This window comes from Saccopteryx bilineata, chromosome 2 (genome assembly GCF_036850765.1).
Source record: "Saccopteryx bilineata isolate mSacBil1 chromosome 2, mSacBil1_pri_phased_curated, whole genome shotgun sequence".
Taxonomy (NCBI): Eukaryota; Metazoa; Chordata; class Mammalia; order Chiroptera; family Emballonuridae; genus Saccopteryx; species Saccopteryx bilineata.
The window spans coordinates 7,524,336-7,549,479 of NC_089491.1; the positions used below are offsets into that span (position 1 = coordinate 7,524,336).

A 25,144-nucleotide genomic window follows, 5' to 3' on the forward strand; every position below is an offset into this window, starting at 1 on the left:
CTCTGTTCCTGTCTGTCTGTTCCTGTCTATCCCTCTCTCTGACTCTCTGTCACTGTAAAAAAAAAAAAAAAAAAAAGAATTAAAGTGAAATTATAAAAATAAACTTCTGCCTCAAATATAAATGCTTCAAAAATTTTTATATTTAGAACTCATATAAGTTATTTTTAAACACAAACTAGGAGAAATATGAATGCAGGGCAAGAACACACGATTTTTGGATGTGCATCAAGAACCTTAAAATTCTAGGACCAAGTAAGTCTATTTATAGAAATATACCTCCAAGGAATAACTAGAAATACAGATAAGATTACATAAAATATCACTAGTGTTAATCCACAATAGTGAAAATACAGAAATTTAAATGTTCAACAATAGGCATGCTTGTTTCAATAAATTCTGGTATGGTTATTTGATGGAAATACCCAATTTCATCTGCTCATCCAATATTTATTGAATACCTACTATGTGTTAGGGCAATACTTGCAGGGGTTTTTTTTTGTATTTTTCTGAAGCTGGAAACAGGGAGAGACAGTCAGACTCCCGCATGCGCCCGACCGGGATCCACCCGGTACGCCCACCAGGGGCTACGCTCTGCCCACCAGGGGGCGATGCTCTGCCCCTCCGGGGAGTCGCTCTGCCGAGACCAGAGCCACTCTAGTGCCTGGGGCAGAGGCCAAGGAGCCATCCCCAGCGCCCGGGCCATCTTTGCTCCAATGGAGCCTTGGCTGCAGGAGGGGAAGAGAGAGACAGAGAGGAAGGAGGGGGGGTTGGAGAAGCAAATGGGCGCTTCTCCTATGTGCCCTGGCCGGGAATCATACGCAGGTCCCCCACACGTCAGGCTGACGCTCTACCGCTGAGCCAACCGGCCAGGGCTATTACTTGCAGTTTTTAACAGGCCTTTAAAACAACAAAATATCTTAGTAATTTCATGTTCAGAATACAATGTGAACTGAAAAAAGTAATCTACATTTCTTTGATGTTTTTAGTTTTATCATAAGTATAGCACGGCATTCAATATATATTACCGAAGACACTCAAGTATTTTGTATTCAAAGGAAACAAACACTTTTTTAACCTAAGATCAGACACTCTTTAACAACAGGACTCCCATTTGGGGTGGGGAACACATGCACACACCCCCACCAGACCCCACAATAGACAGAACACAGAGCTCCCTGTAGCGCTCACCTCTGAAGCTGCCCGAATGATGCCCGAGATGAGGCTGCATAGCTGGTTGCCACGGCTCCGGAAGGCCGACAGGTCGACCTTCAGCAGGTCTTTGTGGCGGTCGGCGGAGTCCAGCTGCTGGCTGAGGTGCAGCAGCTCCTCCTGCAGAGCGTAGAGGCTCCGCAGGCGGCCCTGGCCTTCCTCCCTCCAGAGCCGCTCCTGCTCTACCTGCTTCAGGCGCTGCTGCTCTGCCTCCCGCAGCTTCAGGTTGAGAATCTACAGGAAGGGCTGTCAGGTTACCTGTCTCTGAGGGGCTCCTGGGCTTTCTCTGTCCACATCCTCCAGTCCTAAGTGGGTTACATCATTTCACAGATGGGCCCAGAGCAGGAAAAGGACAGCCCAGGGACAGTCACACAGAGGCAAGAAACGGTCCAGGGCCTCCCTGTCTACCAGAACCCGCCAGTTTGCGCAGGGGACAGCCAGGCACTGACACCCCCCACGGACTCGCCCAGGCTCTGACCTTCGCTCTGTGCCGATGCTCAGCCTTCAGCTTCTCCTGCTGCCCCAGGGCTTCTCTGGAGCTAGATGGGAAATGCGCGGAGAGTCAGTGAGGACACTTCCTAAAACTGCTTTCTCCTTCCCGAAAGCTTTCCTTTCTTTGGGAGACACTGGTCGTCCTTCAGGAGTTGGTCATTCTTCTGGATGATAAGCTTCTCTATTTTATTTTGATATTTAAGATCTCAGAAGAGCCTGACTGATGGTGGCTCAATAGAGAGAAAATTGACCCAGGATGCTGAGGTCCCAGGTTTAAAATCCCAAAGTCATCAGCTTGATTGCAGAGTTGCTAAGCATGAGATTATCAACATGATCCATGGTCACTTGCTCTGCTGTGGCCCCCAGGTCAAGGCACATATGAGAAAGCAATCAACGAACAACTAAGGTGCCACAGTGAAGAATTGATGCTTCTCATCTCTCTCCCTGTCTAGGTCTCTGTCTCTCTCTCTCTTGCTGCTTTAAAAAAAAAACAAACAACTGAGAAGCTCAACTCTTCCCTTTGGGCTTCCTGTTGGGAAAGAGTTCCAGCTGACCATCCCTACATTTCCAGTTATAATTCAAGGAGACTCACCTCTTCTCCATCATTTCCCGCAAGTCCTGGAATTCTTTATGATGCTTCAGTTCCTTCCGTTCATCAAACCGCTTCAGCTGTTCTGATGCCATCTCAGAGAGGGCTCGCACCATTCTCTCCTGCTCCTCCTGCCACTGCCTCAGGCCCTCCTGAAAAGAGTTAGCACCTACTTTCCAGAGCTCAATTACCAGCTCACTCACCTACCCCTGTGGGGTCCCTTCCCACCAGTCCTTAACTCCGACAGAGATACCCAAGGGCATGAAATCACTCTCCATGACCAATTCACCTACCCCTGCGGGGTCCCTTCCCACCAGTCCTTAACTCCGACAGAGATACCCAAGGGCATGAAATCATTCTCCATGACCAATTCACTCACCTACCCCTGTGGGGTCCCTTCCCACCAGTCCTTAACTCCGTCAGAGATACCCAAGGGCATGAAATCATTCTCCATGACCAATTCACTCACCTACCCCTGCGGGGTCCCTTCCCACCAGTCCTTAACTCCATCAGAGATATCCAAGGGCATGAAATCATTCTCCATGACCAATTCACTCGCCTACCCCTGCGGGGTCCCTTCCCACCAGTCCTTAACTCCGTCAGAGATACCCAAGCGCATGAAATCACCCGCATACTTCTAAGAACCTCTGCTCAGTCACCTATCTCCTTTGGCTTGATCTTTAAACTCAGCAGTTTTAGAAAGCTCTTCCAATTTGCCCCATGAGGTTTATGTCACTCCAGCATAAGCAGGGAAGGGATATGTATTCATTAAAATAGTAACAAGTAGTCCTGCTATTTGAAACTTTTAAATTTCCATCATGTGTATTCATTCTTACAAGGATTTCAGAGTAATCTACCAAAATCCTTATTCCAATTCTATACACTTGCTGTGCACATTTCTATCTCACTCCTCCCCTCATGTCATCATCTCTGCCTAGATTTTCTTCTCCCACCTCCACTTAGGAAGGTCCCTTTCCATTACACCTAAAGGCATCAGGTATTTCATTTACTGTTCAAGAGAGTTCTCTCATATGACTTTTTTTTTTTTTTCAGAGATAGAGAGAGGAATAGACAGGAACGAAGAGAGATGAGAAGCATCAATCATCAGTTTTTCGTTGCGATACCTTAGTTGTTCATTGATTGCTTTCTCATATGTGCCTTGACTGTGGGGTTACACCAGACCGAGTAACCCCTTGCTCGAGCCAGTGACCTTGGGTCCAAGCTGGTGAGCTTTTACTCAAACCAGATGAGCCCGTGCTCAAGCTGGCGACTTCGGGGTCTCGAACCTGGGTCTTCCGCATCCCAGTCTGATGCTCTATCCACCGCGCCACCGCCTGGTCAAGCCTCTCATATGACTTTTTTTTTTTTTTCCATTTTAGAGAGGAGAGGGAGAGACAGAGGAAGAGAGAGAGAGGGAGAAGGGGGGGAGGAGCTGGAAGCATCAACTCCCATTTGTGCCTTGACCAGGCAAGCCTAGGGTTTCGAACCGGCAACCTCAGCATTTCCAGGTCGACGCTTTATCCACTGCGCCACCACAGGTCAGGCAAAAAATTTTTTTTTTAATTTTTTTATTCATTTTAGAGAGAGAGAGAGAGAGAGAGGAGAGAGAGACAGGGGGAGGAGCTGGAAGCATCAACTCCCATATGTGCCTTGATCAGGCAAGCCCAGGGTTTCGAACCAGCGACCTCAGCATTTCCAGGTCGATGCTTTATCCACTGCGCCACCACAGGTCAGGCCTCTCATATGACTCTTAAGAACAATTTGACATTTACACTATCAAAATTTGAAATATATGTATATATATATCCTTTGACACTATTTCCATTTTACAAATTTGTCCTGCAGAAATACTTTCAAATGTGTGCAAAGATATATGTCCAAGGATGCTCATGACAGCCCTGCTAACTATGGCAATAAACTTAAAACAATTTAAATTAACCGGGGAAAGGGTAATCACATGATAGTAGGCCATTCTAGAGAAGAAGTGGCAGCCTTTATGGAGGATGAGCTGATGAGATGCTAGGTATTCTGGCATGGAGGTGTGCTGAAATATATTGTTAACACATTATATTACTCCATTTTAAAAGTTATTTTAAAGCTTCCAGTACAAGAAGGCAAATTTAACACAAGCATAGATATATACATATATCCCCTCCTCTCCTCTGGGACTCCGCTTAAGAGTTGGGAAGGGAAAAAAAAACTAATTTGACTTCAGGTGATAGGCATACAACACAATCAACAGTTCAAATGCTAGAAAAATGTTTACCTGACACCTATGTACTCTTTTTTTTTTTTTTGGTGACAGAGACAGAGAGAGAAACAGATAGGGACAGACAGAGAGGAAGGGAGAGAGATGAGAAGCATCAGTTCTTCGTTGCGGCTCCTTAGTTGTTCATCGATTGCTTTCTCATGTGCCTTGACCAGGGGGCTACAGAAGAATGAGTGACCCCTTGCTCAAGCTAGCAACCTTAGGCATCAAGCCAGTGACATTTGGGCTCAAGCCAGTGACTATAGGGTCATGTTTATGATCCCATGCTCAAACCAGAGACTCCACGCTTGATCTGGTGAGCCTGTGCTCAAGCCGGATGAACCTGCGCTCAAGTCGGTGACCTTAAGGTTTCAAACCTGGGTCCTCTGCGTTCCAGTTCAATACTCTATCCACTGCACCACCGTCTGATCAGGCTCACCTACGTACTATTATTAATCAATGTCAACCCATTACATTTAATTTCTAAATAATTTTTTATTCTTTTATTTTTCGGAAGCCGGAAACGAGGAGGCTGTCAGACAGACAGACTCCCGCATGCGCCCAACCGGGATCCACCCGGCATGCCCACCAGGGGGCGATGCTCTGCCCATCTGGGGAGTCGCTCTGCCGCAATCAGAGCCATTCTAGCGCCTCAGGCAGAGGCAACAGAGCCATCCTCAGCGTCCGGGCAAACTTTGCTCCAATGGAGCCTTGGCTGCGGGAGGGGAAGAGAGAAACAGAGAGGAAGGAGAGGGGGAGGGGTGGAGAAGCAGATGGGCGCTTTTCCTGTGTACCCTGGCCGGGAATCTAACCTGGAACTCCTGCACGCCAGGCTGACACTCTACCACTGAGCCAACCGGCCAGGGCCTAAATAATTTTTTATAACATTTATTTATTTATTTTTCTTTTTAACAGAGAGAGAGAGTCAGAGAGAGGGATAGACAGGGACAGACAGACAGTAACAGAGAGATGAGAAGCATCAATCACTAGTTTTTAATTGCGCATTGCGACACCTTAGTTGCTCATCGATTGCTTTCTCATATGTGCCTTGACCGTGGGCCTTCAGCAAACCGAGTAACCCCTTGCTTGAGCCAGCGACCTTGGGTCCAAGCTGGTGAGCTTTGCTCAAACCAGATGAGCCTGCACTCAAGCTGGCAACCTTGGGATCTCGAATCTGGGTCCTTTCGCATCCCAGTCCGACGCTCTATCCACTGCACCACCGCCTGGTCAGGCTAAATAAATTTTTTTTAAAAAGATTCAACAACAGCACATAAAAATTATTAGCAAGGACCTGACCTGTGGTGGTGCAGTGGATAAAGCGTCAACCTGGAAATGCTGAGGTTGCTGGTTTGAAACCCTGGGCTTGCCTGGTCAAGGCACATATGGGAGTTGATGCTTCCAGCTCCTCCCCACCTTCTCTCTCTCTCCCTTTCTCTCTCCTCTCTAAGATGAATAAATAAAATTAAAAAAAAAATCAGCAACAAAAAAGTTCCCACATAATTCTGGAAGATGGAAGTTGCCAGAGCAGGGAAAACCCTCAGAGAGAAGAGACACACTCATTCATAGTCTCTCTCCCTCCATCTACGCTGCTACCACCCTAGTCTAAGCAACCACCATCTCTTTTTCAGTGCCAAAGTGAATGTTTTTTTTTTCAAAGTGAATGTTTTAATGAGCGTTCTTTCACTCAGAAAGTCTTCTAACCACACTTTAGTTATTTCTCGTTTGCCTGTCCAGCATGTAAGCTCTATAAGGACATGGATTTGTGTCTACTCTGTCCACTGCTTCATCTAGACCAAGAGCAGCATCTCATATAAGTGCTTAGTAAATATTTGTTTATTCAGTGAATAAATGAATGACAGTAAATCCCCCAAAACTTTCCATTTATAAACTAATGTACTCTTTAAAATTTTTTTTAAATTATTGTTATTGTTTTTGAGTTGTTTTTTTACAGAGACAGAGAGAGAGCCAGGGAGAGGGATAGATAGGAACAGACAGACAAGAACGGAGAGAGATGAGAAGCATCAATCTTCAGTTTTTCATTGCAACACCTTAGTTATTCATTGATTGCTTTCTCATATGTGCCTTGACCGCGGGCCTTTAGCAGACCGAGCAACCCAGGGGTCTCAAACTCGCGGCCCACGGGCCGCATGCGGCCCGCCGAACAATTTTGTGCGACCCGCAGACTAATCCATGAAGTTCAAAATATTTTGGATAAAATTCAGTAAGCCTAGGGGCCTACTTGTATTTTTCATTTCTCTAGCATCCTAGCTAGATATTAGCTTAGTTAACAGCAGTTGTGATGAGAACTACAGTTTCTGGTCGTTTTGTAACACTGAGTAAACTGTATGTACGATTGTGCTTGTTGTACTGATTTTTTTTTGTTTTCAACTGCAGTGAGAAAAGTGTTGCGTGGCCCTGGCCGGTTGGCTCAGCGGTAGAGCGTCAGCCTGGCGTGCGGGGGACCCAGGTTCGATTCGCGGCCAGGGCACAGAGGAGAAGTGCCCATTTGCTTCTCCACCCCCCCCCCCCCCCCCCCCCCCGGTCCTTCCTCTCTGTCTCTCTCTTCCCCTCCCGCAGTCAAGGCTCCATTGGAGCAAAGATGGCCCGGGCGCTGGGGATGGCTCCTTGGCCTCTGCCCCAGGCGCTAGAGTGGCTCTGGTTGCGGCAGAGCGACGCCCCGGTGGGGCAGAGCGTCACCTCCTGGTGGGCAGAGCCTCGCCCCTGGTGGGCGTGCCGGGTGGATCCCAGTCGGGCGCATGCGGGAGTCTGTCTGTCTCTCCCCATTTACAGCTTCAGAAAACAAAACAAAACAAAACAAAAAACAAACAAACAAAAGAAAAGTGTTGCGTAACAGTTGCCTTTTGTAGACCTAGTGCGGCCCGCCGAACGGCTGTGATCTTGCTCTGCGGCCCACATGCTGAGTTGAGTTTGAGACCCCTGGAGTGAGTAACCCCTTGCTCGAGCCAGCGACCTTGGGTCCAAGCTGGTGAGCTTTGCTCAAACTAGATGAGCCTGTGCTCAAGCTGGCGACCTCGGGGTCTCAAACCTGGGTCCTTCCGCATCCCAGTCCGACGCTCTATCCACTGCGCCACCATCTGGTCAGGCTTGTTGTTGTTTTTTTTAAATAAAAGCCAAATAGGCCCTGGCTGGTTGGCTCAGTGGTAGAGCATCGGCCTGGCATGAGGAAGTCCTGGGTTCGATTCCGGGCCAGGGCACACAGGAGAAGCGCCCATCTGCTTCTCCACCCCTCCCCCTCTCCTTCCTCTCTGTCTCTCTATTCCCCTCCGCAGCCAAGGCTCCATTGGAGCAAAGATGGCCCAGGTACTGGGGTGGCTTCGTGGCCTCTGCCTCAGGCGCTAGAATGGCTCTGGCTGCAACAGAGCGACGCCCCCTGGTGGGCATGCCGGGTGGATCCCGGTCAGGCGCATGCAGGAGTCTGTCTGACTGCCTCCCCGTTTCCAGCTTCAGAAAAATACACAGACACACACACACACACACACACAGCCAAATAAATTAATTAAACCAGTGCTGTTCATTTGTCAAGTGGCTGTTAAGGTCTATCTTCTCAGTTTAACCTTATCTGACAACCCAGATCACCTTCAAATCTTGGAGAAGTAAATGGAAGCCAAGAAAGTCTACATAATTTTGCTAACGTTACACGTAAAATAGAAGAGTGAGTATTTGAAACCAGGTTTGACTTCAGAGAGCTTACTCTTGACTGCTACATAATACTACCTCCAGAAATGAATCAGGACCTGCTAATAATAGTAAGTCAGGCATGGTGACTGGTATACAGTGGACATTCATAAACCCTAAAGAACTGCCTCCAAATGTGGCTCCCTACGATCAGGCCTGCCTTGCTTCATGGCTTACTTACTGTTCCTTTCATTCTGTGCACCAGCTCATACATTCGGATGCAGCCTTCGACTCTGATGCCCCTGGAGGACTGAAGGACCATAGGTTCTGTAGGCTGGGACTCATGTTTGCCCTGTATAGACAGAAAATTGAAAAATTAAGCTTTTAAGATGGTATAGTTGGTGTTGTCCCTTCCAGACACAAACCACATCACTACTTATAAATAACAACAACACAAAAACAAATTAGAAGTAGTGACAGATGAATGTATCAACAAACGTGGTATACACATACAATGGGATGTTATTCAGCCACGAAGGAAGGAAATTCTGACAACTGCTACAACACAGATGAAACCTGAGAACATTATACTAAGTGAAATAAGCCACTCACAAAAGGACAAATATTATATGACACCACTTATATGGCCACCAAGAACGGTCAAATTTATAGAAACAGAAAGTGGAATGGGGTTGCCCAGAACGAGGTGGCGGGGAATAAGGAGTACAGCACTTTAGTCTGGGATAACGAAAAAGTTCTGGAGACGATTACCTAATGCCGCTGAACTGTACACTTAAAGATGGTTAAATGGTAAACTTCATGTTATTTATATTGTGCCATAATCTAACAATAAGATTTAAAAACTTAAAAAAAAATTTTTTGCCCTGGCTGGTTTGCTCAGTGGTAGAGTGTCAGCCTGGCGTGCAGAGGTCCCGGGTTCGATTCCCGGCCAGGGCACACAGGAGAAGCGCCCATCTGCTTCTCCACCCCTCCCCCTCTCCTTCCTCTCTGTCTCTCTCTTCCCCTCCCGCAGCAAGGCTCCATTGGAGCAAAGATGGCCTGGGCGCTGGGGATGGCTCCTTAGCCTCTGCCCCAGGCGCTGGAGTGGCTCTGTTCGCAACAGAGCGACGCCCCGGAGGGGCAGAGCGTCGCCCCCTGGTGGGCATGCCGGGTGGATCCCGGTCGGGCGCATGCAGGAGTCTGTCTGACTGTCTCTCCCCGTTTCCAGCTTCAGAAAAATACAAAAAAAAAGAAAAAAAAAATTTTTTTTATTGATTGATTTTGGAGAGACAGAAAGAGGCAGAGAGGGAGGGAGGGAAAAAGGGTGAGAAAGAAAGAGAGAGAAGCATTCGTTGTTCCTCTTAGTTATGCATTTATTGATTGCTTCCAGAATGTGCCCTGACCTGGGATCAAACCCGCAACCTTGACATCTAGGGACGATGCTCTAACCGACTGAGCTAACTGGCCAGGGTAAGATTAAAAAATGTTTTAATGTTCAGCCTGACCTGTGGTGGTGCAATCGATAGTATGTTGACCTAGAATGCTGAGGTTGCTGGTTCCAAACCCCAGGCCTGTTCTGGTCAAGGCACATACAATAAGCAACTACGAGTTGATGCTTTCTGCTTCTCCCCCCACCCACCCCTGCCTTTCTCTCTCTTTAAAATCAATAAGTAAAATCTTAAAAAAAACCCCACAACTTTTTAATGCTCATGCCCTTTTATTTTTGATGCAGTTATCTGAGCATTTATTGTAAAATTAAAAAAAGAAACAATTCGCGCTCATCAATAAAACAACACAGAATAAGTGCTGGCGAGGATGTGGAGAAAAGAGAACCCTCCTGCACTGCTGGTGAGAATGCAGACTGGTGCAGCCACTGTGGAAAACAGTATGGAGATTCCTCAAGAAATTAAAAATCAAAATGCCTTTTGACCCAGCTATACCACTGTTAGGAATATACCCCAAGAACACCATAGCACTGTTTGAAAAGAAGAAATGCACCCCCATGTTTATGGCACCATTGTTCACAATAGCAAAGATCTGGAAACAGCCCAAGTGTCCGTCAGAGGATGAGTGGATCAAAAAGCTTTGGTATACACACACACACACACACACACACACACACACACACACTATGGAATACTACTCAGCCATAAGAAATGATGACATCGGATCTTCTACAACAACATGGATGGACCTTGATAACATTATACTGAGTGAAATAAGTAAATCAGAAAAAACTAAGAACTATATGATTCCATACATAGGTGAGACATAAAAATGAGACTCAAGAGACATGGACAACAGTGTTGGGGTTACAGGGTGGGGGGGAAGAGAGGGAAGGGTTTGGGGGAGGGGAGGGGCACAAAGAAAGCCAGTTAGAAGGTGATGGAAGACAATGTTATCAATGTCACCCCATCGAAATTAATAAAAAATAAATAAAAAATAATGTGTCTCACGGCTAATTCAGGCAGTTAGAAGAATAGTATAAGGATGCTATTTCTGCTTCTCAGGCCACATCCTGCAAAAGGGGCCCCAAGCAAATTGGTGATTTGGCTCCTCTGATTTTGCCAATTGGATTTAAAAAAAATAGGTCAGGAACGCCCTGAAATGGAACTAACAATACATGAGCATAAATTTAAAGGACTTTTAGATACTGGAGCTGATGTATCTGTTATTGCTAAGCTACATTGGCCTCTTTTCTGGCCCACTCAGGCAGCAGCCACAGAATTACAAGGTATAGGGCAGAATAAATCCCCTCAACAAAGTTGTAGTTTTCTACATTGGGAAGATTAAGAAGGTCATTCTAAATTTTTAAGCCTTATGTGCTCCCTGGATGGCCAGTTAATTTGTGAGGTAGAGATGTTTTGAAAAATATGGGAGCTTGTCAGTCCTAATGGTTTAGTCAGTACTCAGATGTAGCCATCTTGGGTCAGATCTACTGTCACAGTATTGCAGTGCTTATGTTCAAGTAACTCTATTTTACTTAAATGGCTACTAAGTGACTAACGGGCTGGCAGCATACTCAGCACGGACATGCTGGACAAAGGGATGACTCATGACCCAGGAAGGACAGATCAAGATGGTACAAGATTTCAGTACATCACTCAGAATGGTGTGTAATTTAGAACATATGAATTATTTATTTCTGGACTTTTCCCCATTTAATATTTTCGAACTGAGGCTGAATGCAGGTAACTGAAACCACAGAAAGCAGAACCTCAGATAAGGGGGGACTACTGTATACACACAAAGTAGTCTGAACATATACCACTAAAAAAAAAGAACACCAACCACCAGTAACAATTTATATTTTTAAGTGAGAGAAACAAAGGAAGGGACAAAACAGAGGGAAAAACACGGTAAAACCTCATGCAGAACCAATGATAAGTAAAATACATACATTTTAAGTAGTATATATTTTACTCTACGTCTGAAACAGCCAGCCCATAAAAGGGAACCTTACCAGTTAAAAAGATGCATGGTTCATGTGAATAACAATCCAACTGCTCATAACATGAATTACTATCCTTGGTACAAAGAAGAGAGGAATTTCCCTGGGTGATATGATCAACACTGTCACTACAAACAGCTACAAGAAACAACTGTTATTTTCTCCAGGGTAAGGTCACTGTCATATGACAACGTTACACAATTCAACTTTGAAACCGTCCTTGTCTGTTGTCTTCCGATGATTAAAAACCTTACCGTGGTTCCATCTGGTGTTGCTGGTATTCCTGGGGAGGCTGGTGAGAGGGCAAGGCTTTCGATGGGAGATTTGGGAACAGATGAAGGTTGGTCTAGGCCTGAAGTAGATCTAGAGGATGTTGAAGTCTCAGACGAAGAGAGGTTCTCTTGTTTAGGGGGTAGGATATGATCTATCACCCATCCAGAGTAAGAAGATAACTTGGGAACAGATGTACATTCTTCTAAAATATCCTAGAGAGAAGAAGAGGTTAAGCTCAACTTGCATGTCAACTGATTTAAGCAATCAAAGATAAGCTACTACATGCCTTACTGAAAATCTAAGAAGGAACACATACATATATCCATAACTTACATACATGCAGAGCAAAGACCAAAAATAATTGTATTAATAATCAGCGATGAAGAGAACGAATTTTTAATTATTCATTTTACAGAGGGGAGAGAGAAAGAGAGACAAGGGGGAGGAGCAGGAAGGAAGCATCAACTCCAATGTGCCTTGACCAGGCAAGCCCAGGGTTTACACACAGGCAACCTCAGGGTTTACACACAAGCAACCTCAGTGTTTCAGGTCGACGCTTTATCCACTGCACCACCACAGGTCAGGCAAGAAAGTAGTTTTGTAATAATGACCCTGACTATTGTGCTTTTATAGTATCAGACTAAATAACCCTAACTACAGAAATAGGAACAATGCACAAAGACGGTCATTAAAGCGTATGTAAAAGTGATCTAAAAAGCTGGAACAAAAACCCCACAAGAATTCCAAAGAATATTATAGTATACACAGTGAAACACAAGTCATTAAAATACTGATTGGGGCCCTGGCCGGTTGGCTCAGTGGTAGAGTGTCAGCCTGGCGTGCGGAAGTCCCGGGTTCGATTCCCAGCCAGGGCACAGAGGAGAGGCACCCATCTGCCTCTCCACCCCTCCCCCTCTCCTTCCTCTCTGTCTCTCTCTCTTCCCCTCCGAGGCTCCATTGGAGCAAAAGATGGCCCGGGCACTGGGGATGGCTCCTTGGCCTCTGCCCTAGGCGCTAGAGTGGCTCTGGTCGCGACAGAGCAACGCCCCAGATGGGCAGAGCATCACCCTCTGGTGGGCATGCCGGGTGGATCCCAGTCGGGTGCATGCGGGAGACTGTCTGACTGCCTCCCCGTTTCCAACTTCAGAAAAATACAAAAAAAACCCCCAGAAAAACCTGATTGTTAATACTATGTAATAACATCTGAAGATTGAGTTTTAAGTGAAAATAACGAGGATAAATACAGTAAGTCTACAATTACTTTTTTTTTTTTTTTGAGGAAAGGGGAGAGGAAGAGAGATGAGAAGCATCCTCTCATAGTTGCAGCATCTTAGTTGCTCACTGATTGTTTTCTCATATGTGCCTTGACCAGGGGGCTCCAGCCAAACCAGTGCCTCCTTGCTTAAGCCAGCAAACTTTTAGGCTCAAGCCAGCAACCTTGGGGTTATGTCTATGATCCCACGCTCAAGCCAGCAAGCCTACACTCAAGCCAAATGAGCTCATGCTCAAGCCAGTGACCTCCGGGGTTTCAAACCTGGGTCCTCAGCATCCCAGGTGTATGCAATACCCACTGCACCATCGCCTGGTCAGGCCATCTGTGTTTACTTTTTGATCCAGCAATCCCACTTCTAGAAGTTTATCCTAAAGATATACTTCCCACAAAATGAAAATACATATACATAAAGTTCCAAGCAATGGATTATAACTCATTGAATAAAATAACCCAAGCCTGGCCCTGGCCGGTTGGCTCAGTGATAGAGCATCAGCCTGGCGTGCAGAAGTCCCGGGTTCGATTCCCAGCCAGGGCACACAGGAGAAGCGCCCATCTGCTTCTCTACCCCTCCCCCTCTCCTTCCTCTCTGTCTCTCTCTTCCCCTCCAGCAGCGAGGCTCCATTGAAGCAAAGATGGCCCGGGCGCTGGGGACGGCTCCTTGGCCTCTGCCCCAGGCGCTAGAGTGGCTCTGGTCGCAACAGAGCGATGCCCCGGAGGGGCAGAGCGTCGCCCCCTGGTGGGCGTGCCGGTTGGATCCCTGTCAGGCGCATGCGGGAGTCTGTCTGACTGTCTCTCTCGTTTCCAGCTTCAGAAAAATACAAAAAATAAAAATAAAAAATAAATAAAATAACCCAAGCCTGACCTGTGGTGGCGCAGCAGATAAAGCATCGACCTGGAAATGCTGAGGTCACCAGTTCAACCTTGCACTTGCCTGGTCTAAGGCACATATGGGAGTTGAAGCTTCCTGCTCCTCCCCCCTTTCTCTCTCTCTCCTCTCTAAAATGAATAAATAAAAAATTTTTTTTAAATAACCCATAAATCTATACTGATATAAATAATTAAGTAGGGAGACAAGAAAGTCCTCCCTTATGGTAGAATGCCAATTAACCAATATAGAAAGAATGGTGGACATCAAAGAACACCATTTGGGCCCTGGCTGGGTGGTTCAGTGGGTGGAGTGTTGGCCCAGCATATGGACGTCCCAGGTTCGATTCCAGTCAGGGCACATAGTAGAAGTGATCATCTGCTTCTCTTTCCCCTACCGCTTCTCTCCCTCTTCCCCTCCTGCAACCAGTGGCTCAATTGGTTAGAGCATGGCCCCAGGCACTTAGGATAGCTTGGTACTCAAGCATCTGCCCCAGATGGGGTTGCAAGGTGGATCCCAGTCAAGGAGCATGTAAGAGTCTGCCTCACTATCTATCCTCCTCTCATCTAAAACAACAACAAAACCCAAAACCATTTGGCTACATCACAGAGGTAACTGATTCAGGAAGAAATCATCAATGAATGCTAAAGGTGGAGTTCTGATGAGAAAAAGGATACCTATTGTTGTAATCTTGGAATACCTCTCCACAAAACACTTACCTAGTTAAGAAGGAAACAATGATGAATTTTAAGGGGAGATATCTAGCAGATACCAATGTAACCAGGTGATCAAGGTTAGCAACACCAGTGGTGTGTGCTTCCTGATGTGACTTACTGAGAACACATTTCTGTGGTACTCCTGGTAAAAATGCATAACCTGAGTATACACCAGACAGACTCACGCTGGGACTCATCCTATAGAATGTAAAGTATGGGCCCTGGCCGGTTGGCTCAGCGGTAGAGCGTTGGCCTGGAGTGCGGGGGATCCGGGTTCGATTCCCGGCCAGGGCACAGAGGAGAAGGGCCCGTTTGCTTCTCCACCCCCACCCCCTCCTTCCTTTCTGTCTCTCTCTTCCCCTCCCGCAACCAAGGCTCCATTGGAGCAAAGATGGCCCGGGCGCTGGGGATGGCTCCTTGGCCTCTGCCCCAGGCGCTAGAGTGGCTCTGGTCGCGGCAGAGCGACGGCCGGAGGGGCAGAGCATTGCCCCCTGGTGGGCAGAGCGTTGTCCCTGGTGGGCGTACCGGGTGGATCCCGGTCGGGCGCATGCGGGAGTCTGTCTGACTGTCTCTCCCCGTTTCCAGCTTCAGAAAAATACAAAAAAAAAAAAAAAAGAAAAAAAAGAATGTAAAGTATGTATTCTTTCAAACTGTCCAAGACAGAAACGACAGGGAAAGACTTTAGAATTGTTTTACATAAGTCTGATGAGGCAGGACAGTAACTAGATTACCAGCAACTCGGGAACAGGAGCTACGCCTTAACTGTTTCTACAGCCCCCCATTTCAGCACTCTAGCACAGGGCTTTGCAAATACGGTGATCATGCCCCATTAAACTTTACAGGTCCTCCCAATTTCATCTAAAACTTTTTAAAAACGAATTTGGTTTTTTTTTTTTTTCACTTGCAGCAATAGATCATATTAATCGTTCACTGCAAAATCTCTATCTCCTTGCACACGAGGTGAGCAGGGTTGCTTTGACAACACAGGCGGAGGCGCCTACTCTGGCTGGGGTAACGGTGAAACCTTCTGAACGAAGAGCACCTCTGAAATGAGGGGAGTTTCCCCATTGGTCAGAATAGGTTGGAGATGGCAGAAAGCCTACAGAAGGATGATGCCCACACAGGAGTCGAGAAACAAACGCGCGTTGTTAGAAAGGCCGCACGGGTTCCAGCGCAGCGGCCGAAAGGGCCACAGCCCGCTCAGGAGTATTGCTCACCTCGCCCCGCACCAGCCAGTCGCGGTGGTAGCAGAGGCGACCTTTGTCGGAACTGCGCAGCGCCTGCAGTGTCTCCCAGCAGCGACCCTCTGACGGCATGGCCCTGCCTGAAGCAACTCTTCAGCGATGCTACTCGTTTAAAAACAAATCCTTGAGCCAGCCGCCCGGAAGTGAGCTCTCGTTTCCGCTTCCGGGGCGCGCACCCTGTTGCACAGTGTAACAGCCTCAGAAATCTACACGCCTCACTTCCGGTGCGGAACCCAGCCGGCGGCGTACCTGTTCGCAGGGTTTGGTCCCTGAGGCTCCTGCTCTGCAGGGAGTTTAAGAGCAAGGCAGTTTTGAAGCTTGGAGCCCCGTCGTTGCACAAAGTGCAATATTGTATTGATGAGGATGTGAAGAAATTGGAACCACCCCAAACTGCTGGAGGGGCTCAAAAATGGGGCAGCTAAGGTGACAAGTTTCGCATAGTTTCAAAAAGGTTAGAGTTACCATTTGACCTAGCTATTTTCCTAAGTATACACCCAGAAAAAATTAAATAGACGTCCACAAAATCTTTTTGAATGTTCATAGCATTACTCAGAACAGCCAAAAAGTGGAAACCCAGATGTATATCAATTGACGGCTAATAAGTGTGTCAAAAAATGTAGAGCCTGACCAGGCGGTGGCGCAGTGGATAGAGTGTCGAACTGGGGCTCAGGCCCCGGGTTTGAAACCCTGAGGTTGCTGGCTTGAGCGTGGGCTCATCTGGTGTGAGCAGAGCTTACCAGCTTGGACCCAAGATGGCTGGCTTCAGCAAGGGGTCACTCTGTCTGTTATGCCTCCCCCCCAAGGCACATGAGAAAGCAATCACTGAACAACCTAAGGTGCCACAACAAAGAATTGATGCTTCTCATCTCCTTCCCTTCTTTTCTGTCTGTCCATGTGGATTGAGCATTGAAGTGATCCCATGGTCACTGGCTTGAGCCCAAAGGTCCCTGGGTTGAAGCCTAAGGTTGCTGGCTTGAACCTAAGTTGCTGGCTTGAGCAAGGGGTCACTGGCTCGGCTGGAGCCCCTTGGTCAGGTTACATATGAGAAGTAGCCAATGAATAATTAAAATGCCCAACTACCAACTGATGCTTCTCATCTCTCTCCCTTCCCTCTCTTGCTAAAAAAAATAAAATAAATAAAATGTGATTAACCATTACCTACAACCAGCTTTAATTAGGACCCTTGAACTTGGGGCTCTTCTTCTGTCCATATTATGGGAGCAGTTTGAGGTAGGAAGTCTTCTCTCTGGAGTTTGGAGCAATATAAACATTTCTCATATTCTTTTTTTTTTTTTTACTCTCTGGACAAAGAAAAACATTATTGGAAGAGTCCAGCAATGGACTTAAGAGTGGTGTTCCCTACACCAGCATTATAAATCCCAGTGCCCTACAATGAGGTGTTCATTAATTTATTAAAATAAGAATGATTTATATAAATAGTAATGCACATTGGTATAAGTTTGCCAACCATATATATTTTTTCTTTTTTTCGAAGCTGGAAACGGGGAGTCAGACAGACCCCCGCATGCGCCCGACTGGGATCCAACCGGCACGCCCACCAGGGGGCGACGCTCTGCCCACCAGGGGGCGTCGCTCTGCCGTGACCAGAGCCACTCCAGCGCCTGGGGCAGAGGCCAAGGAGCCATCCCCAGCGGCCGGGTCATCTTTGCTCCAATGGAGCCCTGGCTGCAGAAGGGGAAGAGAGAGACAGAGAGAAAGGGGGGGGGGTGGAGAAGCAAATGGGCGCCTCTCCTATGTGCCCTGGCCAGGAATCGAACCTGGGTCCCCCACACGCCAGGCCAACGCTCCACCGCTGAGCCAACCGGCCAGGGCCCATATATTTTTTTTTAATGTTTATTTATTGATTTCAGTAAGAGAGGACGGGGAGAGAGAGAGAAAGAGAGAGGAACATCAATCTGTCCCTGTATGTTCCCTGACTGGGGATCAAACCAATATTTATGTGCTTTGGGACAATGCTCTATCCAACAGAGCTATTTTGCCAGGGCTTCAACTGTCCTTTCTTGGGAAGGTCTTTCATGTATTGAAAGTTCAAGTCCACTTATGTTAAGGGTGTGAAAACAGGTTTGACTTTGTGGCAACGTAGCTGGCAGTTGGTTTTTTTCAGAACTTCCTTGATAAAATGAACAGCTGGAAACTATAAATGTCACCAGAATTTGGGGGAGGGGAGTTCTAGTCACAAACTCCCAGATGCCTGGTGGGGCCCACTGCCTTTGAGGGCATAGGTGAATACTCTGGAGTTTTGGACTTGGGTTCGAGTGGCTGAGAGAGGACAAGACTGGATCACCCAGAAGGCCAATACCAGTGGAAATGAAAAGGTTAAGGTTCAACACAGTACCAAATTTGTTATCTAAAGAATGTTACTCTTTCTTTTAAATATAGAAAAATGTGAAGAGAACCAAAATAACTAATATATCATTCAGAAACCCATGAACATTTTAACAGTAATATATATACATCTCCTCTTTTTCCTAAGAGCTAAAGTGATCTGACCCCAACAACGAGCAATGCCTCAGTTATCTCATGGAAAACATACAAAAAGAAACTATCTGGGCCAAAATGAAAGGAAAAGCCTAATCTTCCATGCACCAAGAGCTTTAAAAATATTTACTGGTTCCCACGCAGCATTTCACTTAATCATTTTTAGAAGTGGGGATGGGGTGGATAAAGGCAATCATGAAGTCTTAAATATTGATTATAAAAGCTTTTTGTAAAACAACACAAATAGTTCAAGGATAAATGCATTCTATAGATACAAACTTGGCAAAGAGAAACAAAAATCAATGATCTTGGGATTACACTTTCCAAAGGCCAACTGGACACGAGCCCTTGAGTGTCTACTGAGAAGTGCATGTGGGCAAGTGGCGTCGGGGAAACTCAGGTGTGGGAGGCTTCCCCCGGGCTCGGGGGAAAACACGCACCTATGAAATAAGGGAAAGAAAGAGAACTCCCAGCCCAGGAAGGGCGGTGAGGACCTTTACAATTCCTGCTGGTTCAGGTCTGAGAACACTTAAGAAAAAAATTTCTGGAAAGAGTGCTACAAGGGAACTGCAGGGAGAAGTCCGGTCAAAACATTCTCTTGGAAAGGAATGAGCAGTCATGGCGAGTTAAAACCTGATTCCCTCACGCTAGTAGATTTCAGGCCTGGCAAGGGAATTAACTCCCTGCAGGCAGCTCTAGCAGAGGCGAGAGCTGAGTAGTTCCTGCTTCTTCAACCCCCTGCTGTATTGGGACTTTGATGGAGCCAGTAGCTAAGGACAAGATCCTGAACACACTTCCACTAAAAGAGAGGAAAGCCCGCAGGCTTTCCAGGTGCGGCTTGGCAACTCGTCAGTTCCCGTGGCATCAATCCGGCCTCCTGGCCAGGACCGGTGGCCTCAGGCAGGAGGAGACCGGGAGCGGATGGGAGAGCTGGTCAGGTAGGTGGTGTAAGGACTGTCCCCAAACACGTTGGCATAGGATGACTTGAGGAACTGGACGTAGTTCTGCATGCTGCGGTTGGTGCTCTCCGACTGCTCCAGGCGGTCCTTCAGGTCCTGCAGCCGGCTGTGGTAGCGGCGCTCAGCCTGGGGAGAGACAGCACATGTGGCCAGAGAGCGAGATGGGCAGAACAGACAAGGTCACAGCGACACAGAGGCTGTATTAGCGGTTGCCAGGGGCAATGGGGAGGGGAGAGGAGAATGACTGCTAATGGGTATAGGGTCTCTTTCTGAAAATATCCTAGACTTAGATCACGATGATTGCTCAGCTCTCAGAATATACTAACACCCACTGAATTATACAATTTAAATGAGTGAATTCCATGGTATGTATATGGTATCTTAACAAAGTCATTAGTTAAAAAAAAAAAACCTGTCTAGGCCCTGGCCGGTTGGCTCAGCGGTAGAGTGTCGGCCTAGTGTGCGGAGGACCCGGGTTCGATTCCCGGCCAGGGCACACAGGAGAAGCGCCCATTTGCTTCTCCACCCCTCCGCCGCGCCTTCCTCTCTGTCTCTCTCTTCCCCTCCCGCAACCAAGGCTCCATTGGAGCAAAAGATGGCCCGGGCGCTGGGGATGGCTCTGTGGCCTCTGCCTCAGGCACTAGAGTGGCTCTGGTCGCAACATGGCGACGCCCAGGATGGGCAGAGCATCGCCCCCTGATGGGCAGAGCGTAGCCCCATGGTGGGCGTGCCGGGTGGATCCCAGTCGGTCGGGTGCATGCGGGAGTCTGTCTGACTGTCTCTCCCTGTTTCCAGCTTCAGAAAAATGCAAAAAAAAAAACAACAAACCTGTCTAGGATAACCTACTGGGATGAGGAAATGATTACAGAAAAATTAAACCATGTCCTGTTCATAAAACAAAAAACACCTTGCTCTGCCCTGCCGGCCCCAGGAAGCCCCAGTCTCCACTCCCTCTCTTCCGCCCCTGCTCTCTGGCCTGACTCACGTCGTCACGGCTCCGCCGCAGCTGGCTCAGTTCTGATTTGGTTCTGCTCAACTGGGTCTCAAGGTCCAGGATTTTGTTCTGGGCTGCTCGTTCCTTGGAGACTGCATGCTCCTTGGTTTGTTCCACCTGCACAGAAGGAACAGAGCTGCCTACCTGATGGGGGAGCACCTGGCCAGAAGGCTGGGCCATTCCCGCTGTCGGGTCTCATGGACCATATTTACCATCACCAGAGCGGGAGCTAACTCAACCTCAGCAAACACCTTACCTTTCCTGTCCCAACATGCCATGAGTTATCACCCAAGATGTGCCAACCTGTCGGAGTCCCACGCAGGCAACAATTACATGAGCAATCATGAGTTAAGTGTCAAGTCCTTTACAATAATTGCCCATTTGATCCTTATGGTAAATTCATGAGGCAGGTACTACTCTGTGCTCATTTTTCAGATGGGAAAGTAGGCCCAGAGAGGTTAGGCAATTTGCCCAGAATCACAGAGCTAGTTAGTAATGGAATTCAGACTGACCTGCCTCCTGGCATCTTCAATGGCGCTTTCCAGCTGCCTCGCCAGGGACCCACACTCCCGTGTTTTCTCCTCCAGCCGCAGCTGGGCCTGGTGGATTGCCTCCTCCCTCTTGGCAATCACCTGGAGGAACTCGATATTTTGGGCACTGGTCGCCTCCAGTTTCCTAGGTGGAAGCACTCAGTCAGACCCTGCTCATCCCCATTCCTGTCCTGTTCCCCGCTGCCAGGGGGCTCTCAGTCACCCCTGGACCAGGGCTCTCATCATGCAGGGACTCTCCAAGGAGCCATTGGAATAAACCAAAGAGATCTGCTGAGCAGCCAGGTGGCAAGTTTTGCAACTGGAGCAGCTGGTTGGAGAACCACGTGAAGAGTAGGAAAAGCAAGCCAAGGCTGCCCATGGGCTATGCTAAGTGTGCATGTCATCACATGTAGTACGACCAATGGGCAGCTTGGAAAGGGGGGTTCCCTTATCAGATGAAGAAACTCAGCCTCAGAGACGTGAAGTCATTGACCCAATGTCAGCACAGCTGATAGGCTGGTCATCAAAACCCATGCCCCCAACTTCTTCTGTTCACTGCTGCCTCCTTCGGCAATGGGACTTCACTGGGCCACTTAGTATCCCATGTGACCAGCCATGATGCAGCAGGGACCGTCCCAATGTGCAAGCGCAGTCCCCCTGCATGTCTGGAACAGGTTCTGATTGAAGGGTTCTGCAAGTCCTGCTGATTACAGCTGCATACTTGAGGCCAGCAGAGCAGAGCAAAGGGGGAGCCCAGACCACCGGTTCAAGTTTCTACCAGTCAGCTGTGTGAACAGTCACCGCCTCCTCGGACCTCAGACTCTCGTCTCTGAATCAAAAGCTGTAGCCCTCATTTTACAGATGCCAGCAGCTCTGGAGAAAGAGTCAGGGGTGCTAAGTTGCAGCTTTGCCAGGTACCAACTATGTGACCTTGGACAAGTCACTTAACCTCTCCCCAAACTCAGTTTACTCATATTTAAATTGGGGCAATACTGCCTGGCCTGTGGTGGTGCAATGGATAGCAGCACATCGACCTGGAATGCTGAGATCACTGGTTCGAAGCCCTGGGCTTGCCCGGTCAAGGCACATACAACAAGCAATTAATGGAACTAAAGTAAAGCAACTATGAGTTGATACTTCTCGTTCCTCTTTACACCCCATCTCTCTGTAAAAATCAATAAAAGCTAAAATAAATTAAAAAATAGGGTTAATACCAACTACACACTAACTATACTGCACATTTTTATATGCCAGGTAAAGTGCTAAGCTCTTTGAAGATAATCTCATTGAAGACTCACAATAATCCCATGAGATACACTATTTTCCCTACCTTGACCTCTTTTTCTCAAGATTAGTCATCAGAGGTTCGAACACATTAAATAATGGAACCCAAGGTCAGGGCTTGATTCCTAAAGCTGCAGTCTTCACCTCTGACTGCCTCGGGAAGGATCAGATGGTCTCGGGCAGGATGAACGGGAACACAGAGCACAGTGAGGAGGAAGCACCCCTCCTGGCAGTGCACACGCCCTACAGATCGGCTTGGACAGTCTGCCAGGTGGGTGGGGCCTGTGCAGCGCCTGATGGGCACGCTGCTCTGGAACAGCCCCCATGGCCAGAGACCACCTTCCTCTCTCCCACAATGCTTACCACTGTGTTGAAAGCAGCTTTTCCTCTGAGGTCTGCCTAGTACCTTCCAGGGCCTGAGTCCCTCAAACACTTCCGCACACTAAGCCCAAAGCAGCTAAGTGGCCGAGAGCACCAGGTCCTAGGAAGAGGACAGAGATAGGACCAAGTGCCTCTAACCTCTCCAGTTCATCCACCTTCAGACTCAGCTGTTTATTTTCCTTCTGGGAAGCCTGGTGTTTCTCTCTCGCCATCTCCAGCTTGTCCCCCTGATGTTCGATCTAAAATGACAGGAACACAAGCTGATTTACGAAAGAACTTTCCAGCATGGCCCTCCCTTCTCCCCGTGACCTGTAATCCACACCCATGAAAGAGGCACGCTGCCCTCGGCAGGCATCCAAGTCTCAGTGCACGACCTGGAGGAGAGAGGGCAGTGGGGACAGGTTAGGCCCAACTCCCAAGCTGGAGGCTTTCACACACCAAGAGAAGCCCAGTTCGACCCTGTAAAACCACAAAGACGTTTTCTTGATCAGGAGGGTCCCTCCTTGGGATCCAGGGCAGACATAAGAAGGCAGAAGCAGATGGCAGGCCCACACAACACACCAGGGAGCTTCTTACCCATTAGTTTGTTGGTTCTGCTGATTTCATTCTTAACTGGGGACAAGTGCAGGCAGGGCAATAGGAAAGCTACCAATTCTTTCAGGCTGGCAAGTTTGAGAAGTTATCTAGAGGGATGCTTTACACAGAAGCCTCCGATATCCGGGCTTGAAAGGCCCTGAGAATGTTCAGGTTCAAGAGAAGGCAGGTCACTGAAGAGTAAGTACTGAGCACATGAGCTCGGGAACTTGGCAGCTGGCTGGTCTCCAGTCCTGGTTGACTAAGTACCAGCTCTGTGACCTCAGAAAATTGCTTCTCCCCTCTATGCCCTGGGCTGCTCTCTGTAAAATGGAGAAAATAATACACCTCACCACGCTCCTGGGAGAATCAAAGAATAGAATGATGGAGCACAGGGCATGTGCTCAAAAATATGGTAGCTACTTTTATTATTCCAAGGAAGCAAGTCAAGAGAGGGCAAGGGCTCTGCCCAAGGTCACATGCAAATGCGAGATGTGTCACTTCTTGGGCATCGTGGGCATGGCTCCAATAACTCAGAGGCAGACTGCTCCTGGCGAGGGGGAGCCCTCTTTCAGGACAGAATTTCAGGCAATGAATCTGCTAAGAGGAGGAAAGGCAGCTGAAGCAAGAGAAAAGGGAAGGGAAGAGCCCCGAGGACAGGGAGACTGTGGGTGCTGGCTGAGGGCAGCAGGAGGAGAAGGAGGGGCGGGCGGCAGAGACCTGGAGCGCTGGGAGTGGGGTGACAGGATGGCCCAATGCCCACGAGGACGGCTCCTATAACTAGAATCACTCTGTGCAAACACGAGGCATTTGGCACACCAGACTTTTATTTTACAGCACTGATGATAGCTCACTCCTTTCAGAAACAGCAGGCAAGAAAAAGGAAGGGGTCCTTCCTTGGGGGGTGTGCAGCTCATCTTGGTAAGCGGGCCCCTGCTCGGACCAGTTCGTGGGACCCTTTCTGCCAGTCCCTTACCCGGCTGCGCAGATCGGATATGATGGCTGTAAGGTCGATGTTCTTCCTCTCGTAGCCCTGCAGCTGGTCTTGACACTCTGCCAGTTTAGCCTCCGTGATCTTGAGGATGTCAGGCAGCTGCTGCAGGTCGGCCAGCTGGGACTGGAACTGCCTTCGTGCCTGGAGGGGGCGGGGGGAAAGCCCGCTGTTGGAAAGGCCCAGCTACTGAAGGGCCAGACAGGGTGGTTTGGAGTTAGGGTAGGGCTGCCCTTGGTCCTCAGAGAGGATCCTGCAAGATCCACAGGTAAAAGTGAGTGCAGCCTGCCCTCCTGCAAGCCATTGGGGTGTCCCGCTGTTCCCTGGGGGACACACTCAGAGGCCCAGGACCCAGGCATTGTGCTAAGGGCTCTCTGAACCACTCACTTAATTCATACAACTTGTATAGTAGGTGCCATTTTCCCCATATAATGACACTAACAATCAAAGGCTGATTTGCCTAAAGTCACTCAGCTAGAGCCAAGGTCAAAGTCTAGTCCAACTCCCAAGCTCCTTGACAATCCTTCCCAATGCTATAGGCCCAAGAGAAGGTTAAAAGCAATCTGGTCTTAATCCCCCCTTGTATTAACGAGGAGACTGAGGACCAGAGAGGGGCACTGACTTGCCCAAGGTTATGCAACAAAGCAGTGGCTGAGCCTGGACTCAGCCTGTCTCTGAGGTGATGTTAAGATGATTCCCTTTGCATCTAGACAGCCAAGCCATGTCTAGAAAAACAACGCTCTTTGGGGAACAGGATGGGAAGCACATTTTTTGGATGGCACAAAATACAGACACCACAGAGAATGAAATAGGCACACGTAAGACATGGCATACCTGTGGATTGGAATCCACGTGGGTTCTCCAAGCAGGAGAGATTTTTTTAAAGGAAATTGGAGAAAGAAGGAAACCAGGAGAGAGAGGAGATGAAGCCCAAATG

The 25,144-nt window shown here is 48.0% G+C and overlaps 2 protein-coding genes across 19 annotated transcripts in view; both read right to left on the minus strand.

Annotated features, from left to right (window-relative positions):
• GLE1 (GLE1 RNA export mediator) overlaps positions 1 to 16,144 on the minus strand; it is a 32,494-nt gene extending 16,350 nt beyond the window's left edge. The window contains exons 1-6 of the mRNA XM_066256044.1: positions 15,970 to 16,144; positions 11,880 to 12,110; positions 8,416 to 8,526; positions 2,294 to 2,442; positions 1,688 to 1,748; positions 1,189 to 1,443 (exon numbers count right to left, since the gene is read on the minus strand). Of these exons, the coding sequence (XP_066112141.1) occupies positions 1,189 to 1,443; positions 1,688 to 1,748; positions 2,294 to 2,442; positions 8,416 to 8,526; positions 11,880 to 12,110; positions 15,970 to 16,068 (906 nt within the window). The 5' untranslated portion in view covers positions 16,069 to 16,144. The remainder of the gene's footprint in view (positions 1 to 1,188; positions 1,444 to 1,687; positions 1,749 to 2,293; positions 2,443 to 8,415; positions 8,527 to 11,879; positions 12,111 to 15,969) is intronic.
• A 1,589-nt stretch (positions 16,145 to 17,733) lies between these two features.
• The window catches only part of ODF2 (outer dense fiber of sperm tails 2), a 41,633-nt gene continuing 34,222 nt past the window's right edge, over positions 17,734 to 25,144 (minus strand). For 6 of the 18 annotated variants that reach the window (XM_066256061.1, XM_066256052.1, XM_066256058.1 and 3 more), the window contains 5 exons: positions 24,193 to 24,351; positions 22,782 to 22,882; positions 20,961 to 21,123; positions 20,440 to 20,565; positions 17,737 to 19,580 (listed from right to left, as the gene is read on the minus strand). In XM_066256061.1, coding sequence (XP_066112158.1) covers positions 19,392 to 19,580; positions 20,440 to 20,565; positions 20,961 to 21,123; positions 22,782 to 22,882; positions 24,193 to 24,351 — 738 coding nt within the window. In that variant the 3' untranslated portion in view covers positions 17,737 to 19,391. Of the gene's footprint in view, positions 19,581 to 20,439; positions 20,566 to 20,960; positions 21,124 to 22,781; positions 22,883 to 23,700; positions 24,352 to 25,144 lie in introns of those variants that run through there. The other 12 variants (XM_066256046.1, XM_066256045.1, XM_066256048.1 and 9 more) reach the window with 5 other exon arrangements.